General features: G+C 34.3%; 1 protein-coding gene across 1 annotated transcript in view; it reads left to right on the top strand.

The window, feature by feature from the left end:
• Positions 1-17,531, top strand: part of NDUFS4 (NADH:ubiquinone oxidoreductase subunit S4) — a 116,952-nt gene that overhangs the window by 68,405 nt on the left and 31,016 nt on the right. Inside the window, exon 5 of the mRNA XM_020997997.1 lies at positions 6,637-6,809. Coding sequence (XP_020853656.1) covers positions 6,637-6,809 — 173 coding nt within the window. The remainder of the gene's footprint in view (positions 1-6,636; positions 6,810-17,531) is intronic.

The following is a 17,531-nucleotide window of genomic DNA, read 5'->3' as shown; positions in this document are numbered from 1 at the left end:
GCAGAATCTATTATGCTTCAGTTGAAGTAAAAAAAAAAAAAGACAGGAGTAGCAATAATGATCTCAGACAAAGCAAAAGCAAAAATAGACCTAATTAAAAGAGAAAAGGAAGGAAACCACATCTTGCTAAAAGGCATAATGGACAATGAAGTCATATTAGTACCAAAATCCAGAGAAAAGAGAATATTGAGGAGAGAGTGACCAGCAGTGTCAAAGGTTGCAGAATGATCAAGGAGAATGAGGATTGGATTTGAAAACTAAGAAATCATTAGTAACTTATGAGAGAGCAGTTTTGGTGGAATGATAAGGTCAGAAATCAGATTGTGAGGGATTAAGAAGAGAATGAGAGGAGAAAAGGTAAAGATAGCTTTTTCAAAGAGTGTAGCTACCAAGGGCGGAAGACATACAGGATGGTAGTTGTTGGAAATGGAAGGATCAAGCGAGTAATAGTGTTTGGGGCTGTATTTGGTTCTCTTATGTGGCATGTGATGTCTCTAGATCATATGACTTGCCATCAAAATATCTTTTGTGTGAGGTCAAAGCTCTGATACTTAACAGTGAAAGAACAATTGATCATAATTAGATAGGTATTTTTAAAATATCATAATTTCCGTGATAGTTTTTACCTTCTTTCCCTTAAATCTATGAATGTTATAGGTTCTTTTTTCTTGATTAAAAATTTATCATTACTTTTTATTTCAGTCTTTTATGGATATAGTCTTTCACACACACACACACACACACACACATACCCCTTACTTTGGAATTGAACCCTCCCTTGTAACAAACAGTTAAGTAGACAGCCTATACAGTGAACAACTGAAAGTATATGACCCATTCTGCCCAATTCTTTGCCTCTCTGTTTAGAAAGCAAAGTATGCTTCATTTTCTTCTGTGGGACCAAGATTACACTAGAGGTTCTTAAGTATACCACTCAGATGCCTTGGATTGGCAAACAGAGGTTCATTTAATAAGGATTTGCTGAGTGCCTACCATACAACACCTCTGTCTTCAAGGATCTGAAAGGAGTTTGGCCAGAATATTTTAACATTTTATAGAACAGGGAAATTTTTCCTAAAATTTCCTCTTTTATCCCCCTAAACATAAGAGTATTGAAGATCTACTGCATGGTTAAGCAGTAGCTATCTGGATAGTTTCTTTTGTTTGTAGAGCCCTTTATCAATAATGTTTTCCTAAATTGAAGGATTTCATAACAAAAGAGAGGAAGTTTTGGTAGTCAAATTAATTTTGATATAGTAGAATTTCTAAGTATAGTACTATTTAGTTTTTTAATTTTCAACTTAACCTCAAGATTGCTTATTTGTACTCTGGCACCTTAGAAATTTTATCCTATTTCCTTGGCTTTAAGGAAAACTTGCCCAGGGTGATTACTATCCATAGTTGTCACATAGATAGCTTTGAATTTTGCAAGCAGATGACCTGTGTTTAAATCACATCTTTACCACTACTTGTATGACCCTGGGCAAGTCACTTAATCTCTGTAAGCCTCGGGGAAATGAACTTTACCTTCAAGGATCCAGTCATATTAGTTGGTCTACCTCCTATATTCAGGGTGTCACTTAAATAATTGGTCATCTTGACCCATCCCAAACTCATTTTATATTTTTTTGCCTCTAGAATACTGTACTCAGTGATAATTGTAAAATGCTTTGAGCTCTTCAAGAGGAAAAGGTATGTTAATACTATCTACCTCCTTGTTGTTCAGTTGGTTTTTTGTAGTCTGACTCTTTGTGACCCCATTTGGGGTTTTCTTGCCAGAGATACCAGAGTGGTTTGCCATTTCCTTCTCCAGCTCATTTTATAGATGAGGAAACTGAGGCAATCAGGATTAAGTGATTTGTCTAGGGTCACACAGCTGAGACCAGATTTGAACTCAGTAAGATGAATCTTCCTCACTGCAGGCCCAGCGCTCAATCCACTGCACCACCTGCCTCCTTACAACTCTAAAATTCAAGATATGAATTATCCTCAATCATTATCACTTAATGAATTCCTAAATGTCCATATTGAACATGAAAATTATGTTCACCTTGCATTTCCTTAGAACTTGTCTTTTAAAATCATAGTGATGATAATGATGATGATGAAGCCTGGTGGCACAGTAGATAGAATCTTGGACTTGAGTCCAGAAGACCTGTATTTGAATCCTGCCTTAGATATTTGATCGGTGTGTGACCCTGGGCTAGTTACTTAATGTCTCTAAGCCTCAGTTTCTACATCTGTAAAATGGGAATACTAATACTACCTATCTCACAGGATGATTGTTAGTCTCAAATGATATATCATGTGTAATCTTATTTGCAAACCTTAAAGCACTATATAAATGTTACCTGTTATGTCATGAATCTTAATAGAAAAAATCAAGTTTATTAACTCTAATTGAATATAAATTCAAAGGTATTATTTTGTAACTGACAGTTTATAATTTCATCTCAACTAACCAAATTCTTGTGTGTTATAGTTGTTTTTAGTTTTATAATGTTCCATGATAACTATATCCCCCCCAAAAAAAAATTCTCATGCAATTTCAACTTATTACCAAGGCCTGGTAAAAATTATGGCTTTGGAGAGTATACTGAGAGGTCCATGTTAAATTCATTTAAACTGCAAAAACTTCTATTTATTTCTCCTTTATGACAAATGTAAACTCTTAAGGTTAAGTGGGTGGGGCAACCGGAAGTAATTACTAAGGCCAGTGGCATTTTTGTGGTTTAATAAAGGCAGAAGCTAATTATTCAGTTTTTATTTAAGTGAAATGATGCCAAAAAGGAGGTTCCTGCAGAGCAGCTGCACTCCTTCACTGTTACCCTAATTTACCACAGACACAACTGTCACAAACAGAACTTTTAAACTTGATATATCGCCACGAAAGTTGGGAGCCTTTTGTTTAGAGTGCATGCAGAAGAACCCCTTTATACAAATCAACCGGCAGATGACGGACAATGATGAAAATTTGATTCTTTGAAGTCATAATGGTCATTGAAACGTGTGAAATTCTGGTATTGAAAAGAGAGCAGCCAGCAAGACTCTAAATCCTGGGTGGTTGCAAGAAGCTTGCTGGGAGGTTTTTCTGCATTTTGACACCAACTTCCCATTGCTTGTTCACTGCTTCCTTTGTTTAAAAAAAAGTTGAATTCACACAAGATAAATGGTCTGAATAGCTGATAACCGAATCATATAGTTTTTATATGAAAAGCTAATATTTAATAAGAGTAAAAAAGATTTTGGCCCCCTGATATTTGGAAGAAAAATGTGATTTACTTGAATCAGCACATCATTTCTTATTATTTTCTCTTAGTTTTTCTATTTGGTGAATTATTTGTTCCTCCAGGGAAAAAAATGGTAGACCCACCAGCTGCCACCTCTTTTAAAATTTTTTAAGATAAGGTAGAGATGATGCTGTAGGTGTGAGCTATATTGCAGAAGAATGACGTACACATCCTGTCAAAGTCAAATCCAGATTCTGGTAATGTTGAGTTCATGAACTGCAATTGGGTTTTCCTCTGTGGCCTACATCTGTAGGAGTAGAATATATTACAGTTTTGGAACTCTATCTTTTTCAGATGTTTCCATCTTCTATAGTAGTATAAGTGAGTCATATATCATATACATCATTCACATTTTAAATATTTAGAAAAGGGTTGTCTGTTTTGGGTTTTTTTTTACTTTGGTAGGATAATGTCATTATTTGTTATAATTGCATAGATTGCCATTTTCTACATGTCAAGTAAAAAATTGGCTATTTAGTTTACAGAGGAAATTAATTCAAACTTTTTTCAGGTGAAATTTGAAGTCCCAGTTTACCTTAACCATATTCATTAGTTGTCAGAAAATGTATTAATTTATTTAATCTATACCCAAGTGTCCAGTTCATTCAGATTGGTAAAGTTTCAAATCTTTGTTGAATTCAAGGTATTTCTGCTCTATTAGATTTTTCCAAAACCCAATAAATCATTATTAGCAGGTGATTCTCCAACTTTTAAACTGATTTTTAATGCAAGAGCAAAAATCAAGAAGCTTATTAAAAAAAAAAATTAAGGTCATACTTATAACCTAAAATGGCTTTCAGACATTTTGTTTTTGAAAATTGGTTCACAGGTAGCTCATTGAGAACTTGGACTCAAAGCAAAGCATTGAGGACAGAGTACAGAGTTCAACTTAGTGCAGCATAGTTCTTTTCAAGTATTATATTGTTTTAATAGCATCTTAGAGCGGGAGCTTTAGGCCATTGAAATGTCGCTTAAAGGACAGGTTCTTCTGTCACTAGCTGAAGCTGTGTGGATGAAATGATCACAATAGAGTGTTGTAATGCATTTTAAAAGTGTGAGAAATCAGTTTGTCTAGACTAAGAGTGCGCCTACAGGGAATAGGAATTTTAGAGCTTCTGTGCCCTTTAGGTGTCAAGTATGTGATAGATGCCAAGCTTTTTTATTCTCTATCTTTGGCAACAGCTCAGCTATGCTACAGTACCTTACATGTCTACTGCAAGCAAAAACAGTGACTCTATGTCAGGACAACTTGGGCTTCAAAATCCAGAAACTTATTGTCCTAAGAATCGTCTGTTCAAGTGCCAACTTTAAATTGGGGAAGATATCAATAAATAATTGTCATATTCCCAGAAGGCATGGAAACTTAAGCACTTAAAAGTCAAAAATATAAAGAGATTAGCAACATAATCTAGCTATTTACTATCTAATTGAAACAATAAGTAATTTTCTTAATTTCAGGAGGTTTTTGTCATAATTCATGTTAAATTGTAATTCAGCAAAAATCAAGGGAAAAAACTAACTTAATGTTAAATATACTCATACATTTCTGTACCTAGAATACGGAGAAGTATCTCTTTCTAAAACTAGATTCAGCGTCTAATCTTGTGATATCTAGAATTCATTTTCTTGGAGTTAGTCCTCATATTTTAAAAATCATAATAATAGAGTAATAGTTTTACATTTTAGGATTCTGGGTCTTACCCTTAATTTTTGTCATTGCAATATGGGACAATTAAACATCTTCACTTTTATTTCAGATACCATGCAACGGTTGTTTGCTTTTCTTTTTTATAATGTAGGCACATACTTGGACTGCATATTTGTGTAAATATATGTGTATCGTTTGATAGTTTCTATAAACAGACAAGCTGTGACAGAGAAACCACACCTCATCATTGGTACAGGTGGAAAAGTATTGTGTTAAGCATAACATTTATTGCCAACTAAAATAAAAAACTTTGAAGTGTATTGCTTTTTAATCTTGTGAGTGTATTAGATCAGTATAGTCAGACATACCTGTCAATCTTTTCCCTATATATGTTGTAGCTTTGAATGATAGTATGATTTCTTTCATTGTTAGCATTGCTAAACATATATTGACCATAAACGACTACTTTTATTTAAAACCAAAAAAGTTTGGTCAGTTTTTATTTATTGGGCCAAAACATAAATTTATTGAGGTTGTTTTTTATGAAAAAGTATTATATATTACTTACAAGAGTTGAAGAACTTAGTTCTGTACAGAGGCTTATTATTTGCAAAACATAATCTTTAATTTTATAGTTATTCTATAGGTATTTCATGTTTACCCCTACCCCCACTCTGGTCATCTTAAATAGCTGTTCAAAGCTTACTTTATTAAGTGAAATGTGAATTAAGACTTGCTTCATTTCTGGGAATGATTTGGAAGCAATGCTTATTACTTTTCAGAGACTAAAATCTTTTACTATTATTAAATAGGGACAGAAGTGCTGAAATGTTTTATTAAATATGTTTATCCAGTTATTGTGTGTCATGTCAGTATTGCTTAGGTTTGTTAAATGAATTTAACGCAGATTACCATCTCTCTGGATATACACCGCCTTAACATTTTGTTATCGACCAGAGATGTAAGGGGGTTGGGGAGGGAGGAATGGTCGAGAAAGTTCAACCTTAATATTTAGCATTCAGAGCTGGGAAAATTATAAAATTTCACCCCCTTAGCTTTGGAGGAGAGATTAGATTTGATTCATCCTTATCTTAGAAGATGTCAACATAGGCAGATGAAAATACCATATTGAGTTTTAATTAGTTTTATTTTTTTAATGGTTTCAGTCCTTCCTGTAAAGGAAATTAATTGTTCTCCATAGTGAGACACTGATTATAGGGTTTGTTGCTATTGTGTTTTTTCCTACTTAAAGTTTACTTAATATTTTCATTATCTCCAAGCTGAAGAACTGTTGTTTTCATTTTCTCCTGATACCAGTTGACGAAGAGAGAGCCTTCTTCCAGCAAGATACTCTAAAAATTAATATCACTCCTTTGTTAAGTTGGTATGTTTTTTAGTTTAACAACTATTGTAAAAGCTTCGGCAGGATTTAGTTTTGGCCAGTAAAACTAACAGTGTGGGGAGAATTAAAGGAGATGTCTCAGTACAACAGGAAGACCCTACCATTTTCATAAAGAGATTTGTTGAATGTCTTATCTTTCATATCTATCTGAGAAATTAAATAACCATAAAGATGTAGAAAACCAGTATACAAATAAAGAAATGTGAATAGATTAGTGTCAAGAAAGAGAACTATAAAAGCACATTTGTGGGTATACAGTCTGTTTGAAACATGTTTAATTGTTTGTTTCTTTTTAGGATATTACTACAGTGACTGGTGTTCCAGAGGAACATATCAAAACTAGAAAAGTTCAGATTTTTGTTCCTACTCGCAATAACATGCAGTCTGGAGTCAACAACACAAAGAAATGGAAGATGGAGTTTGATACCAGAGAGCGATGGGAAAACCCTTTGATGGGTTGGGCATCAACGTGAGTGCTATTTGTTGGCTTAATTTGGACTTCACTTTTACTGCTGTGCAGTTTTTTGTTTGTTTTACTTTGAACACTTTAAATTTTCGGGCTGTTTCATGTGCAGTGATGGTATGTTTTGACAGTGCTTATGAAGGCAGGTTAGTATAGGCACTCTGCCTGAAGAAACATAAAATGTGGAAATTACATTGATGCCTTTCCTGCTATTATGTTAATCTGGACCAGCACAGTACTGTGTATACAGTGAGTACTGAGTAATGGTTGCCCAAGTGGCATTATACTCAGATCAGATATTTCAAGTTAAGGAAAAAGTGTTACTAATTTTGTGCCTTCCAGCTTTAGATTTATAATCCTAGTACGTTACTCTTTTCTTCTTAGTTTTAAGTCACAAAGAAATTTCTTCATACAGCTTAGAGGGAGGTAGTCAGGTAGGTTTAGAATTTAGTGCTCTAACCTATTTGGGAGAGTTTGCCTGTCATTGGGGTCTATATAAACATAGTAGTCATAAAATGTTCCCAAACTAAATTACTTTATTCTCAGTGGTATAGAGTCAAGTTCAGTAAATGTTAATACTAATGATGTCTCTAGGACATTCAGATAAGCCCTAATGTTAATGCTATAGTCGGGAATTCTTAAGACATTTTATGCAACTCAGTTCTAGCAAACTTTTATTACCAATCCAGATTAACTTTCTAGTTTAGTAAGGTATGTTGCTTTTGTTTTTCTGTAGATGTAGTTGAACAAATGCCTGTTTAAAATGGCTGCCGTTATTAAATTTGAATATAGCTTTCTATAATTAGCCAGATTAGATTTTGGCTTTGCATATAAGGTTCTTTGACACATCTTTCAGAATAAGTCTACTATATAACATAAAGATTTTTAGATCATGTACTAGAAAGATCTGAATTTTTAAGAAAAAACATTGTGCTGTGATTTCATTAAACATGAAATTTTAATACGAGCCTTACTTAGCTTTCCATTCCTATCCTCAGTGTTAAAAATTCTTTTAGGGACTTTGCACTTTGTATACCTTAATTTATTTCAACAGTCATCAAATATTTATCAAGGATCCACCATGTGCAGTATATTTTGATAGACAGTACTTTACTTGAGCCTAACATTTCATGCAAGAATACAGTTTGAATTTAGATAGACTATTTTAGATTTACTATTCTTAAACAGAAGCTTATATGATTATATTATTTAAAGCTTGTCTAAGTCCAGAAATCCCTGTTTGGGTTTTGAAGTAGTTTCACGAGCTTCTAAATATGTTCTGCCTTTTAAAAAACAAACAAACAAACAAACAAACAAAAGGAACACGGACATTTGTACCTAATCATATCTTTTTTTTATACCATTATTACTTTTAATGAATAAATAATACATACCCTATAGGTTAAAGTTGACTCTTAAGTTCTCAAAGACCTTTTAAAATTAACCATAGAAACTTTATAGACCAAAGGGAAATATTTAGAAGAACAAAGGATATCTCAAAATAATGCAATAGTTATAAAAATGGTGCTTTATAAAATAAATCTTAAGTTTGATAGAGGTTTCATTACTCCCATTTGTCCTGGGTAGTGAAAGAAAAAAATTCAGCCAACAGGTTTAACTGTATCATTTCTGCACATTTTTGTTTTTGTTTTTGTTTTTTAATCTCAGAAATAGAGCTTGTTATGGCATTAAATAATTTTTGAAAATATTATTTGGGCAAAACAGCTTCTTCATTTACCATACCTGCTACCAACTATAACGTTTAATGATGTGACAAAATAGCATTTAAGACATTAGATATTGTTAATAAAACATGGAATTCTGTATTAAGATATTCGCGAAGTTGTTTTTAAAGCATTTATATTTGTATATTTCTTTCCATGTCTTTTGCACATAAACTTTTGAAGATCTGGATTTTTCAACACCTGATTTCACAAAATTTTCAATAGAGGCATTATTGGGCTAAAACTCTGCTATATACAATAAGGAACCAGGGAATGCTAATCTGTTAATGCTGGATATTTAGTGTCAGTCAAAGGAATTGTTTTGGGGTGTGGGGAAAGAGGAATGTTGTTGTCTGTGCTGCACCTGGCACTCTACCCATTCCCACACCCACAGAGTTGCCAAATGTCGGTGATGTGGTGCTCTTAACTACATGGATAGAGACAGATACACAAATATGCATTTATTTGTGTGGATATACATGTACATATATGCATACATACATATATATGCACATACATTTCTGTTACGTTGCATAAAATATTTCAAGTGTTTGAATGTCACCCTTCCCTCCCTGTCCCTCTGTCTGTCTCTCTGTCCCTGTCTCTCTTTCCCCATCTAAGGAGAAATAGAATCAAGTGAAGAGTATAAGTAGTGGCCTAACACAGAGACTGAAGTAAGAAAAGCAAACCCCATGTGGGTTTGACTGACACTGGCCAGTGGCTGACACTGGCCCATCCGGTCTTGTCTCCTGTGTTCTGAACTTGGATACCTAACTCAGCCTGTCTGGGCCTCAACTCCTTTATCTTTAAAATGACAGGATTATACTACATTGTCCCTAAGTATAGAATGATTCAAGTAAAGTCTACTAGTTAAGTACTGAGTCTGATGATAGAAATTTGTCGTAATAGCAGTGATCGGTAGGAGGAAGGCTGAGTTTTGAATTTCACAGACTGATGTGACTAACAGTTATGTCAAATATACTAGAGCTTAGACATCAGAATTAGTGTTTTTTTTTTCAGACCAGTCATTAGGAAGCTATATGTATACCTATTCCAACTATATTGCCATTGCTCAAAATGTTTTTGCAAGGCCCCCTTGGTCATTGATTTCAGAGTGAGTGCCACATTCTATTGAATAGTCCTAATTGTGGCAAATCTGCCCTTTTGATTGAAAAACAGTTTAAAGTTATGAAGTCAAGTCTCATAAATGAATGAACAAACATTTATTAAATGATTACTATTTGCAAAGCACTCTGCTAATTGCTGGGGATACAAGTAGAAAAGCAGAGGCAGTTTGCTCCCAAGGAGCTCACATTCTAGTGGAGATTACATATTAGTTTTCACCTTGGAGTGCTGTGGCAAAGAAGATAGTAATGCACCTTCTTTAATGTCATTTCTGCTGATTCTAAGCTATTTAACAGTCTCCCAAGCACTTTAATGGTGAGAATTTTCTTTTCTGTATATGAGGCTACAATACTTATAGAAGCAGTTGCCAGATTCTGTCTTCCCAGTAGTTGTTTCTTTGTATAATGGCTTTCTGGGGTTGAGCTAGAAGGAGGACTGGTGGTCTGGGGTGGGGGTATAGACACGCCTGGGGCTCTAGGGCTTGCTTACCTTGCCACGTAGCAATTAAGTTTTCAGTTGCTATAGGTGATACCAAGGAAGGTGGGCCCCTTCTTCACGGGAATTGCTCACACCAGTGATCAAGGCAGGAAATACTATGGCAAGGAGTGGATTTTTTTGTGGTTCCTAAACTGGCTCTGGAAGTACTTCCAAAAAAGTTTTGAGTAATATATACATAGTGATAACCTGGGCAAAGCTTTAATAAGGAATCAGAAGACCAAGATTTGGATTCCAATTCTGCTTATTACTACTACTAGTGACCACTGTTTATATAGGACTTTAAAAATATGGCAAACATTTACATATATTACCTTAAAACAGCCCTGTGAATTAGATTCTAGGCATTATTCCTTTTTACATATGTGGAAGCAGTCTTAGAGGAGTTAAAGGCTTACCCAGGTCACACATCTAGTATTTTAGAGGCTGGGATGTGAACCAAGCTCTTCCTGACTCTTAACCACTGCCTCACTGTCTCTGCTAACTATGTAAACTTGGGTAAGTCTTATTCTTTTTGAGCTTTGATTTTCACATCTATGAAATCAGGATAATACTTGCCCTGTTTACTTCATAGGGTTCTTGTGAGGCTCATGTGAGATAATGTTGTTCAGTATATACACTACTGTACAAATAAGAGGTACTAAGTATCACTTAGGAGCTTTGTTTTTGTGATGAAATGAGTCATATTATACCAATGCCTGTAACTAGGGTTTAAGTGCTATATGTTCAGGTTGTAAAAACAAGTGCTCCAACCCTCTCATTAAACATAGTTTTTTTTATACTTCTTTTTTGGATATGTAGACAATTCATTAATTTCCATCATTTCTCTCTACGTTGAGATTTACTTTTTTACATGTATTTGGAAGTTTTTCTTAATATCTATCATTTATTTTTAAATTTTATTTCCAAATATACCCTCTTCTCTCCCATATTCCCATGTAATGAAAATATTAACGGGGGGAAAAAAGTTTGGCAAAACTCATTTGAACGTATCTACATGTTCATGAACATGTGAGCATGCACTCATATAACCCTTTTAACTTTCCCTTTCAACAAATGGAGGGGGGTACATTTGCCCCCCCATCTTTTCTCTTGGGGCCAAGCTTATTTTAGAGGTTAGAAGCTTAAAGTAAAAAAATAATTTTCTCTTAATGTGGTAATGAAACATCTGTAGATATCAGAATCAAACAATACCTTTAATTCAGTCACATTCTAATTATTTTGAACTTCCAGGGTTATTTTTAAAGGGAAAGGAAAAAAATAAACTATAACCTAAATTTGGAGTCCCTTGAGATTTTTTGTGTTTATGAAATCCCTGAGTCAGGTTGGCATAGTGGATAGAAAGTTGTCTTTGAGTCAAGGAAATCTGAGTTCAAGTACTGCTTATTACACATTGCTAGCCACGTAACCCTGGATAGACGGCTTAAATCTCTAAGATCAGTTGTAGATCTGTGATTGTGAAAAGAGTTTTCTTACCAGGAGTTTCTATACCTGTGAAATCTGATTTCTCCTCCCTGTTTCCCTTTCCCTTGCCCCATTCCTCCAAGCACATGTAAGTGTTGTTGGGGTTTTTTTAAAGCAGCATTGATTATGTCTATACTAAGTTGGTCATTGCTTTTTTGCATCATTGCCTTATTTAAGATTTTAGTTCTGATGGAAGCTTAGGCATTTAAAATGCTCACTGGTGGCTTTTCCTGTCTCAGCATTTAGTGAGTATCAGACCATTGGCCCTCTTTGGCAAAAATTAATATAGTTTCTATATTAATTTTTAGCATTTCTTATCTTTTTATATCTTGCATATCATTTTCTTAATTGTTTTCCCTTTAATTAGCAATAATTTATATAGCACCTACTATGTGCTAACCACTGGGGATACATAGAAAAAAAAAACAGCTCCTGCTCTTAAGGAATTCACAGACTAAAGGGGTACATGACACACACATACAAACAAAATATTTACAGGAGAAATTGGAGATAATCTTAGAGGGAAGACACTAGTATTAAGGGGAATTGGGAAATATTTCTTGCAAAAGGTGGAATTTTAGCTGGCACCTAAAAGAATCCAAAGAGAAAGAGTTGAAAAGGGAAAGAATTCAAGGCATAGGAGAAATGCAAGGAGTTGAGGGATGGAGAGTCTTCGGGGAAGAGCATGAAGGAGGCCAGTGTTACTGGGTCATAGAGTATGTGAAGGGGAACAAGGTGTAAGAAGACTAGAATGTAGGAGGGGGCCAGGTTATGAAGGGCTTTGAAAACCAAATGGAAGATTTTATATTTAGAGGATAACTCATCTCTCATTCAGTTTCTGGCAACTAACTTGCCCACTGTGTCATCCTTGGAAATAGAAGGTCATCTAATTTAAGCAGAAGTACACACTAATTTAGCTATTGCTAATTCTTATAGCACCTAACTTTCCACATAGTTATGATTTATCATAACTGCTTATTGGATCAGCAAAGCAGATACCATTTGTAGGCCTGAAAATAGCTCTCTTGTGTATATGTAGCAAGTGTCCCCAAGTAGCAATTTTTACGTACCCCATCCTCCTACACACACACACACACACACACACACACACACACACACACACACACACACAAAATGTTGATCAGAAGATTGGACCTATCATATTGTAACTTTGCTTCTAATTGGAATGACACCTGTTTACCCTGAAATTTAATTGCCCAAGTGTGTTACGCAGTGCACATGAGGGTGAAAGCTATCAACTTAAGTGCCTCCTATGTATCAGACACTATGCCAACAGCTTTACAAATATTATCTCATTTGATCCTCACAGTAACCCTGTGAGGGTTATCCAGATTGTAGTAAGCAATCTAGCAAATAGGGTGTATATCATATTTGAGAGAAGTAGAGATAGACTGAACTTGATTAAGGTTAAGTATTTTATGGAATTTTTTAGAATGTTATAGTTCAACCATCATTAATTCAAGTTTGGTCAGATATGACTTACTGAGAGGTGGTAATTTCCCAGAAAATGTTTAAAAATTTTTTTGTGAGGGGGAGTTAAAGAGAATCTTAATTCTGTTTAGCAATTGGAGTTAAGTGACTTGCCCAGAGTCACACAACTAGTGAGTGTTATATGTCTGAGGCCAGATTTGAACTCAGGTCCTCCTTACTTCAGGGCCGGTGCTCTATCCACTGTTACACCTAACTGCCTCTGAGAATCTTAATTCTTAAGGTAAAGATTGGGGGAGTTTGTAGCATATGGTAAATCCCCAAACCCTTTTCAAAAAGATGGGTTGAAAGACCTTTTGATGATTCAATGATAGCTCACTAAGGTTTTCATAATCATCTTGCCAGCATTTATTGAACATCTGTGTGTAGAAAGGACTGTATACTAGACTAATGTAGAGGAAAATTTGGAAGTTTACCATCTTCTCTAGTTATCTACTGTTAAATGCCTACTGAGGCATTTCAGTTCCCTGGAGAATTCCAGTAATAGAACAGGTGGAAAAGACTGTGGCACCAGTTGGGCTTATTGGCAGGGATGAACTAGAATATTTTCCTTATTCCTCCCAGCCTAGATTTTATTGTACTTTGTGCCACCAGTCAGTTATTAGCAGCAAGATTTGCTAATTGAGAAATTTATAGAGATTAAAGCATCAAAATTAAAAGGAAGATATTATGCAAAACAAAAATCACTTTGAAAACTTAATTTTAATTTATCAACTTAAAGATCATGGCCTTGTAGTTTCCATGAATTAATCTCTTAAGATTGTTTTAAAGTTGTAAGCCTGTTGAGGACAAGCACTATTTGTGTTTTTATATCCTCTACACTGTTTGTGTTTCTTTGTACATAGTTGGCCCACAGTTTGTGGAACTGAATTGAATTAAATGTTTACGTACTTATTTAGCAGATTGCCCTCCTATGCTGACTCTGTTATGTGTGTGTGTGTGCATCTACAGATATAGATATATACAGAGACACACACATATAACTATTCATACATATGTATAGATATGTGCATATCCACAAACTTGAAAAGAACATTGATGTTTATAATGCTACTGAAAATATTGAAATAATATGTTTTCAAAATCTATGTTCAAAAAAGGTTATTTTTAGCTTTAGGATACCACAGTCATAAATTAGATCTATATTTTTATTTAGATTCTTGAGAAATTAAATATCAATTTAATTCTAGTCTTCATTCTTTTAATATCTGTATACATTATGAATGTATTTACAGATTTGAAACTATTCCCAGAAGGTTACTAAACTATATATGTTCTTTGACCTAACTAAAACACTACTAAGTCTATACCACATAGAAATCAGAGAAAGAGGAAAGGAATTTATATGTACTAACATTTTAGCAGCTATTTTCAGCTAAAAATTGAAAACTAAAACTGTTTCCTATTGGAGAATGGCTAAGATAAAGAACGTATATCACAGTATGGGTGTAATGGAATATTATTGTGCTATAAGAAATTATTAAATTAATAGATTCAGAGGAAAAAGAGAAGACCTCTATGAACCTTGGCAGAGAGAAGTGAGCAGAACTAGAATGGTTTATACAGTGATACTATTATAGAGAAGAACATCAGAAGACTTTAGAACTCTGATCAGTGCAATCCTAAGTCCAAAAGAATGAAGGTGAAACTCAACTCACTTCCTGCCAGAGTAGATGAACTTAAAAGGCATAATGATATGTAACATTTTTGGACATGGCTAATGTAGTAAATTGTTTCCTGGTCTATGCAGCTATGTCAGGGCTTTATTTTTAATTTGTTAAATGAGGGTGTAGGAGGTAGTGGTATGGGCAGATTAATTTTTTAAATGCTTATTTATTGAAGAAATAAACTCTTAACAAAAAATGAAAAATAGAAGGTTAAAAAAAAGAATACATTTACAGGCTAATGACCTTTCTGGAAGGAGGACCATTGTACAAGTTAGAACCATTTAGAACTTGAATTAAATTAAACCAACTTTTGAAAAGTAGGAATTACTCGAGTTGACTTTTTTGCTTTTCAAAGGCATCAGCATTTGTGTCTTAATACTTAAATATCTTACAAATATAACAGAGCCATTGTCTTTCAGTTCAAATTAGATTATATCACTTGACATTTGTACTTTTTTAAATAGTATTTTATTTTTTCCCTAAATACATGTCAAGAAAATTTTTAGCATTCATTTTTACAAGATTTTGAGTTCCAAATTTTTCTCCCTTCTCTCCTCTCCTCTTCTGAAAATGGTAGGCAGTTTGATATAGTTTATACATGTGCTATCATGTAAAACATATCTCCATATTAGTCACGGTTGTGAATGAAGAAACAGATTTAAAAAAAACATGAGAAAGAATAAAGTAAGTGAAAAAAATGTGCTTCCATCTGCATTCAAAGTCTCAGTTCTTTATCTGGATATGGATAGCATTTTCCTTCGTGAGTTTTTTGTGCTCGTCATGGATCATTGTGTTGCTAAGAAGAGCTGAGTGATTCATAGCTGATCATCACACAGTGTTGCTGATGCTGTGTACAGTGTTTTGCTGGTTCTGCTCATTTCACTTTGCATCAGGTCATACGAGTCTTTCCAGGATTTTCTGAAACCTCTTCATCATTTCTTATTGCACAGTAGTATTCCATTACATTCATATACCTCAACTTGTTCAACTATCCCCTAATTGATGGGCATCCCCTTAATTTCCAGCATTTTGCCTCCACAAATAGGGCTGATATAAATATTTTTGCACATGTAGGTCCTTTTCCCTTTTTTATTATCTCTTTGGGATACAGATCTAGTAGTAGTATTGTTGGATCAAAGAGTATGCACAGTTTGGTTGCCCTTTGGACATGGTTCCAAATTGTTCTCCGGAATGGTAAGATCAGTTTACAACTCCACCAATGGTGCATCAGTGTCCCAGTTTTCCCACATCCTCTCCAACATTTGTTTTCCTTTTCTGTCATATTAGCCAATCTGATAGTGTGAGGTAGTATCTCAGAGTTGTTTTAATTTGCATTTCTCTAGTCAGAAGTGATTTAGAGCACTTCTTCATATGCCTGTAGACAGCTTTGATCTTTCATCTGCCTGTTTATATCCTTTGACCATTTATCAGTTGGGAAATGGCTTGTATTCTTATACATTTTACTTAGTTCTCTATATATGTGAGAAATGAGGCCTTTATCAAAGACGCTGCTGTAAAGATTGCTTCTCAGCTTTCTGCTTTCCTTCTAATCTTGGTTGCATTGGTTTTGTTTGTACAAAAGCTTTTTAATTTAATGTAATCAAATTATCTGTTTTACATTTTGTAATGTTCTCTGTTGCTTCGTCATGAATTCTTTCCCTCTCCGTAGATCTGACAGATAGAGTATTCTTTGCTCTTCTGATTTGCTTCTGGTGTTGCCTTTTATGTCCATGCACTCATTTTGATCTTGTCTTGGTATATGGTGTGAGGTGTTGGTCTATACCTAGTTTATGTCCTATGACATTTGTACTTCTGGCAGTTTGTGTTGACACTTGTTGTTATTGTTGTTTGATAACCTTTAATATCTCTGCCGAGTTATGGGGAATCATGAGACCTGGCAGGTTCTGGCTGAAGGTTGTAGCATATGTGGAATCCAAATATCTATTAGTGATCAGCAAAATAGATTGTGTTTGTGTTTTCACTTCTGGTTTTTTTTTTTAATATTTTTATATTTTTTAATTGCTTGCTCCTGTTGGAAATTCAAAATAGCAAAAAGGTACTATTTTTGAAAAGAAAACCATATTTAGTCTTGGAAACAAAAAAAGAATCATCACAAGTAGAATATGTCATTTTGTAAGACTCAAAAATTTTATCGTCGTAACCTCAACAAGCATTCATTAAGCACTTAATACCTGCTTCTCCTTTCTTTTGCCCTTCTGACAGTTGCAATTTAAATAATCAGACCTTTTTTGTTAAGAATAGAAGGTCCGTGGAGATACAATCTATTGATTTGCTGATAGACATGAGCCATTTGATAATTGAGAGGCAGTATGTTGTATTAGAGCATAGAGAGACTTGAGCTAATTATATGTGATGCTTGGTCAAGTCACTTAATGAATTAGTGTGTGAAAACAGTTTTAAAAGGAGGCATTATTGTGTTAAGGAAAAACAAAACCATTAGCTTGGGAGCCAGGAGACATGGATTTGAATCACCACTTCTGCCACAAACTAGCTTTGTGTTCTTGTTCAGGTAATATCTGAGTCTCAGTTTTCTTATCTGTAACATGAGAGGTGGGACTAAATGAACTCTTAAAGTACTTTCCAGTTCTAAAATTCTATTTTTCTTTTTTGCATATTAAAATATTATAGTAATATGTTGTTGTTTAACTTCACAGGTCTGTTTATCTGAAAAATAGAGGTAATACCTTCCCATCTCACCCCTCAAAGAATTAGAATTTAGATCT

Source organism: Phascolarctos cinereus, unplaced genomic scaffold (assembly GCF_003287225.1).
Source record: "Phascolarctos cinereus isolate Bilbo 61053 unplaced genomic scaffold, phaCin_HiC Scaffold_4;HRSCAF=312, whole genome shotgun sequence".
In the NCBI taxonomy this organism is placed as follows: Eukaryota; Metazoa; Chordata; class Mammalia; order Diprotodontia; family Phascolarctidae; genus Phascolarctos; species Phascolarctos cinereus.
The sequence above is the reverse complement of the archived record's forward strand: the minus strand, read 5'-3'. Positions and strand labels throughout refer to the sequence as shown.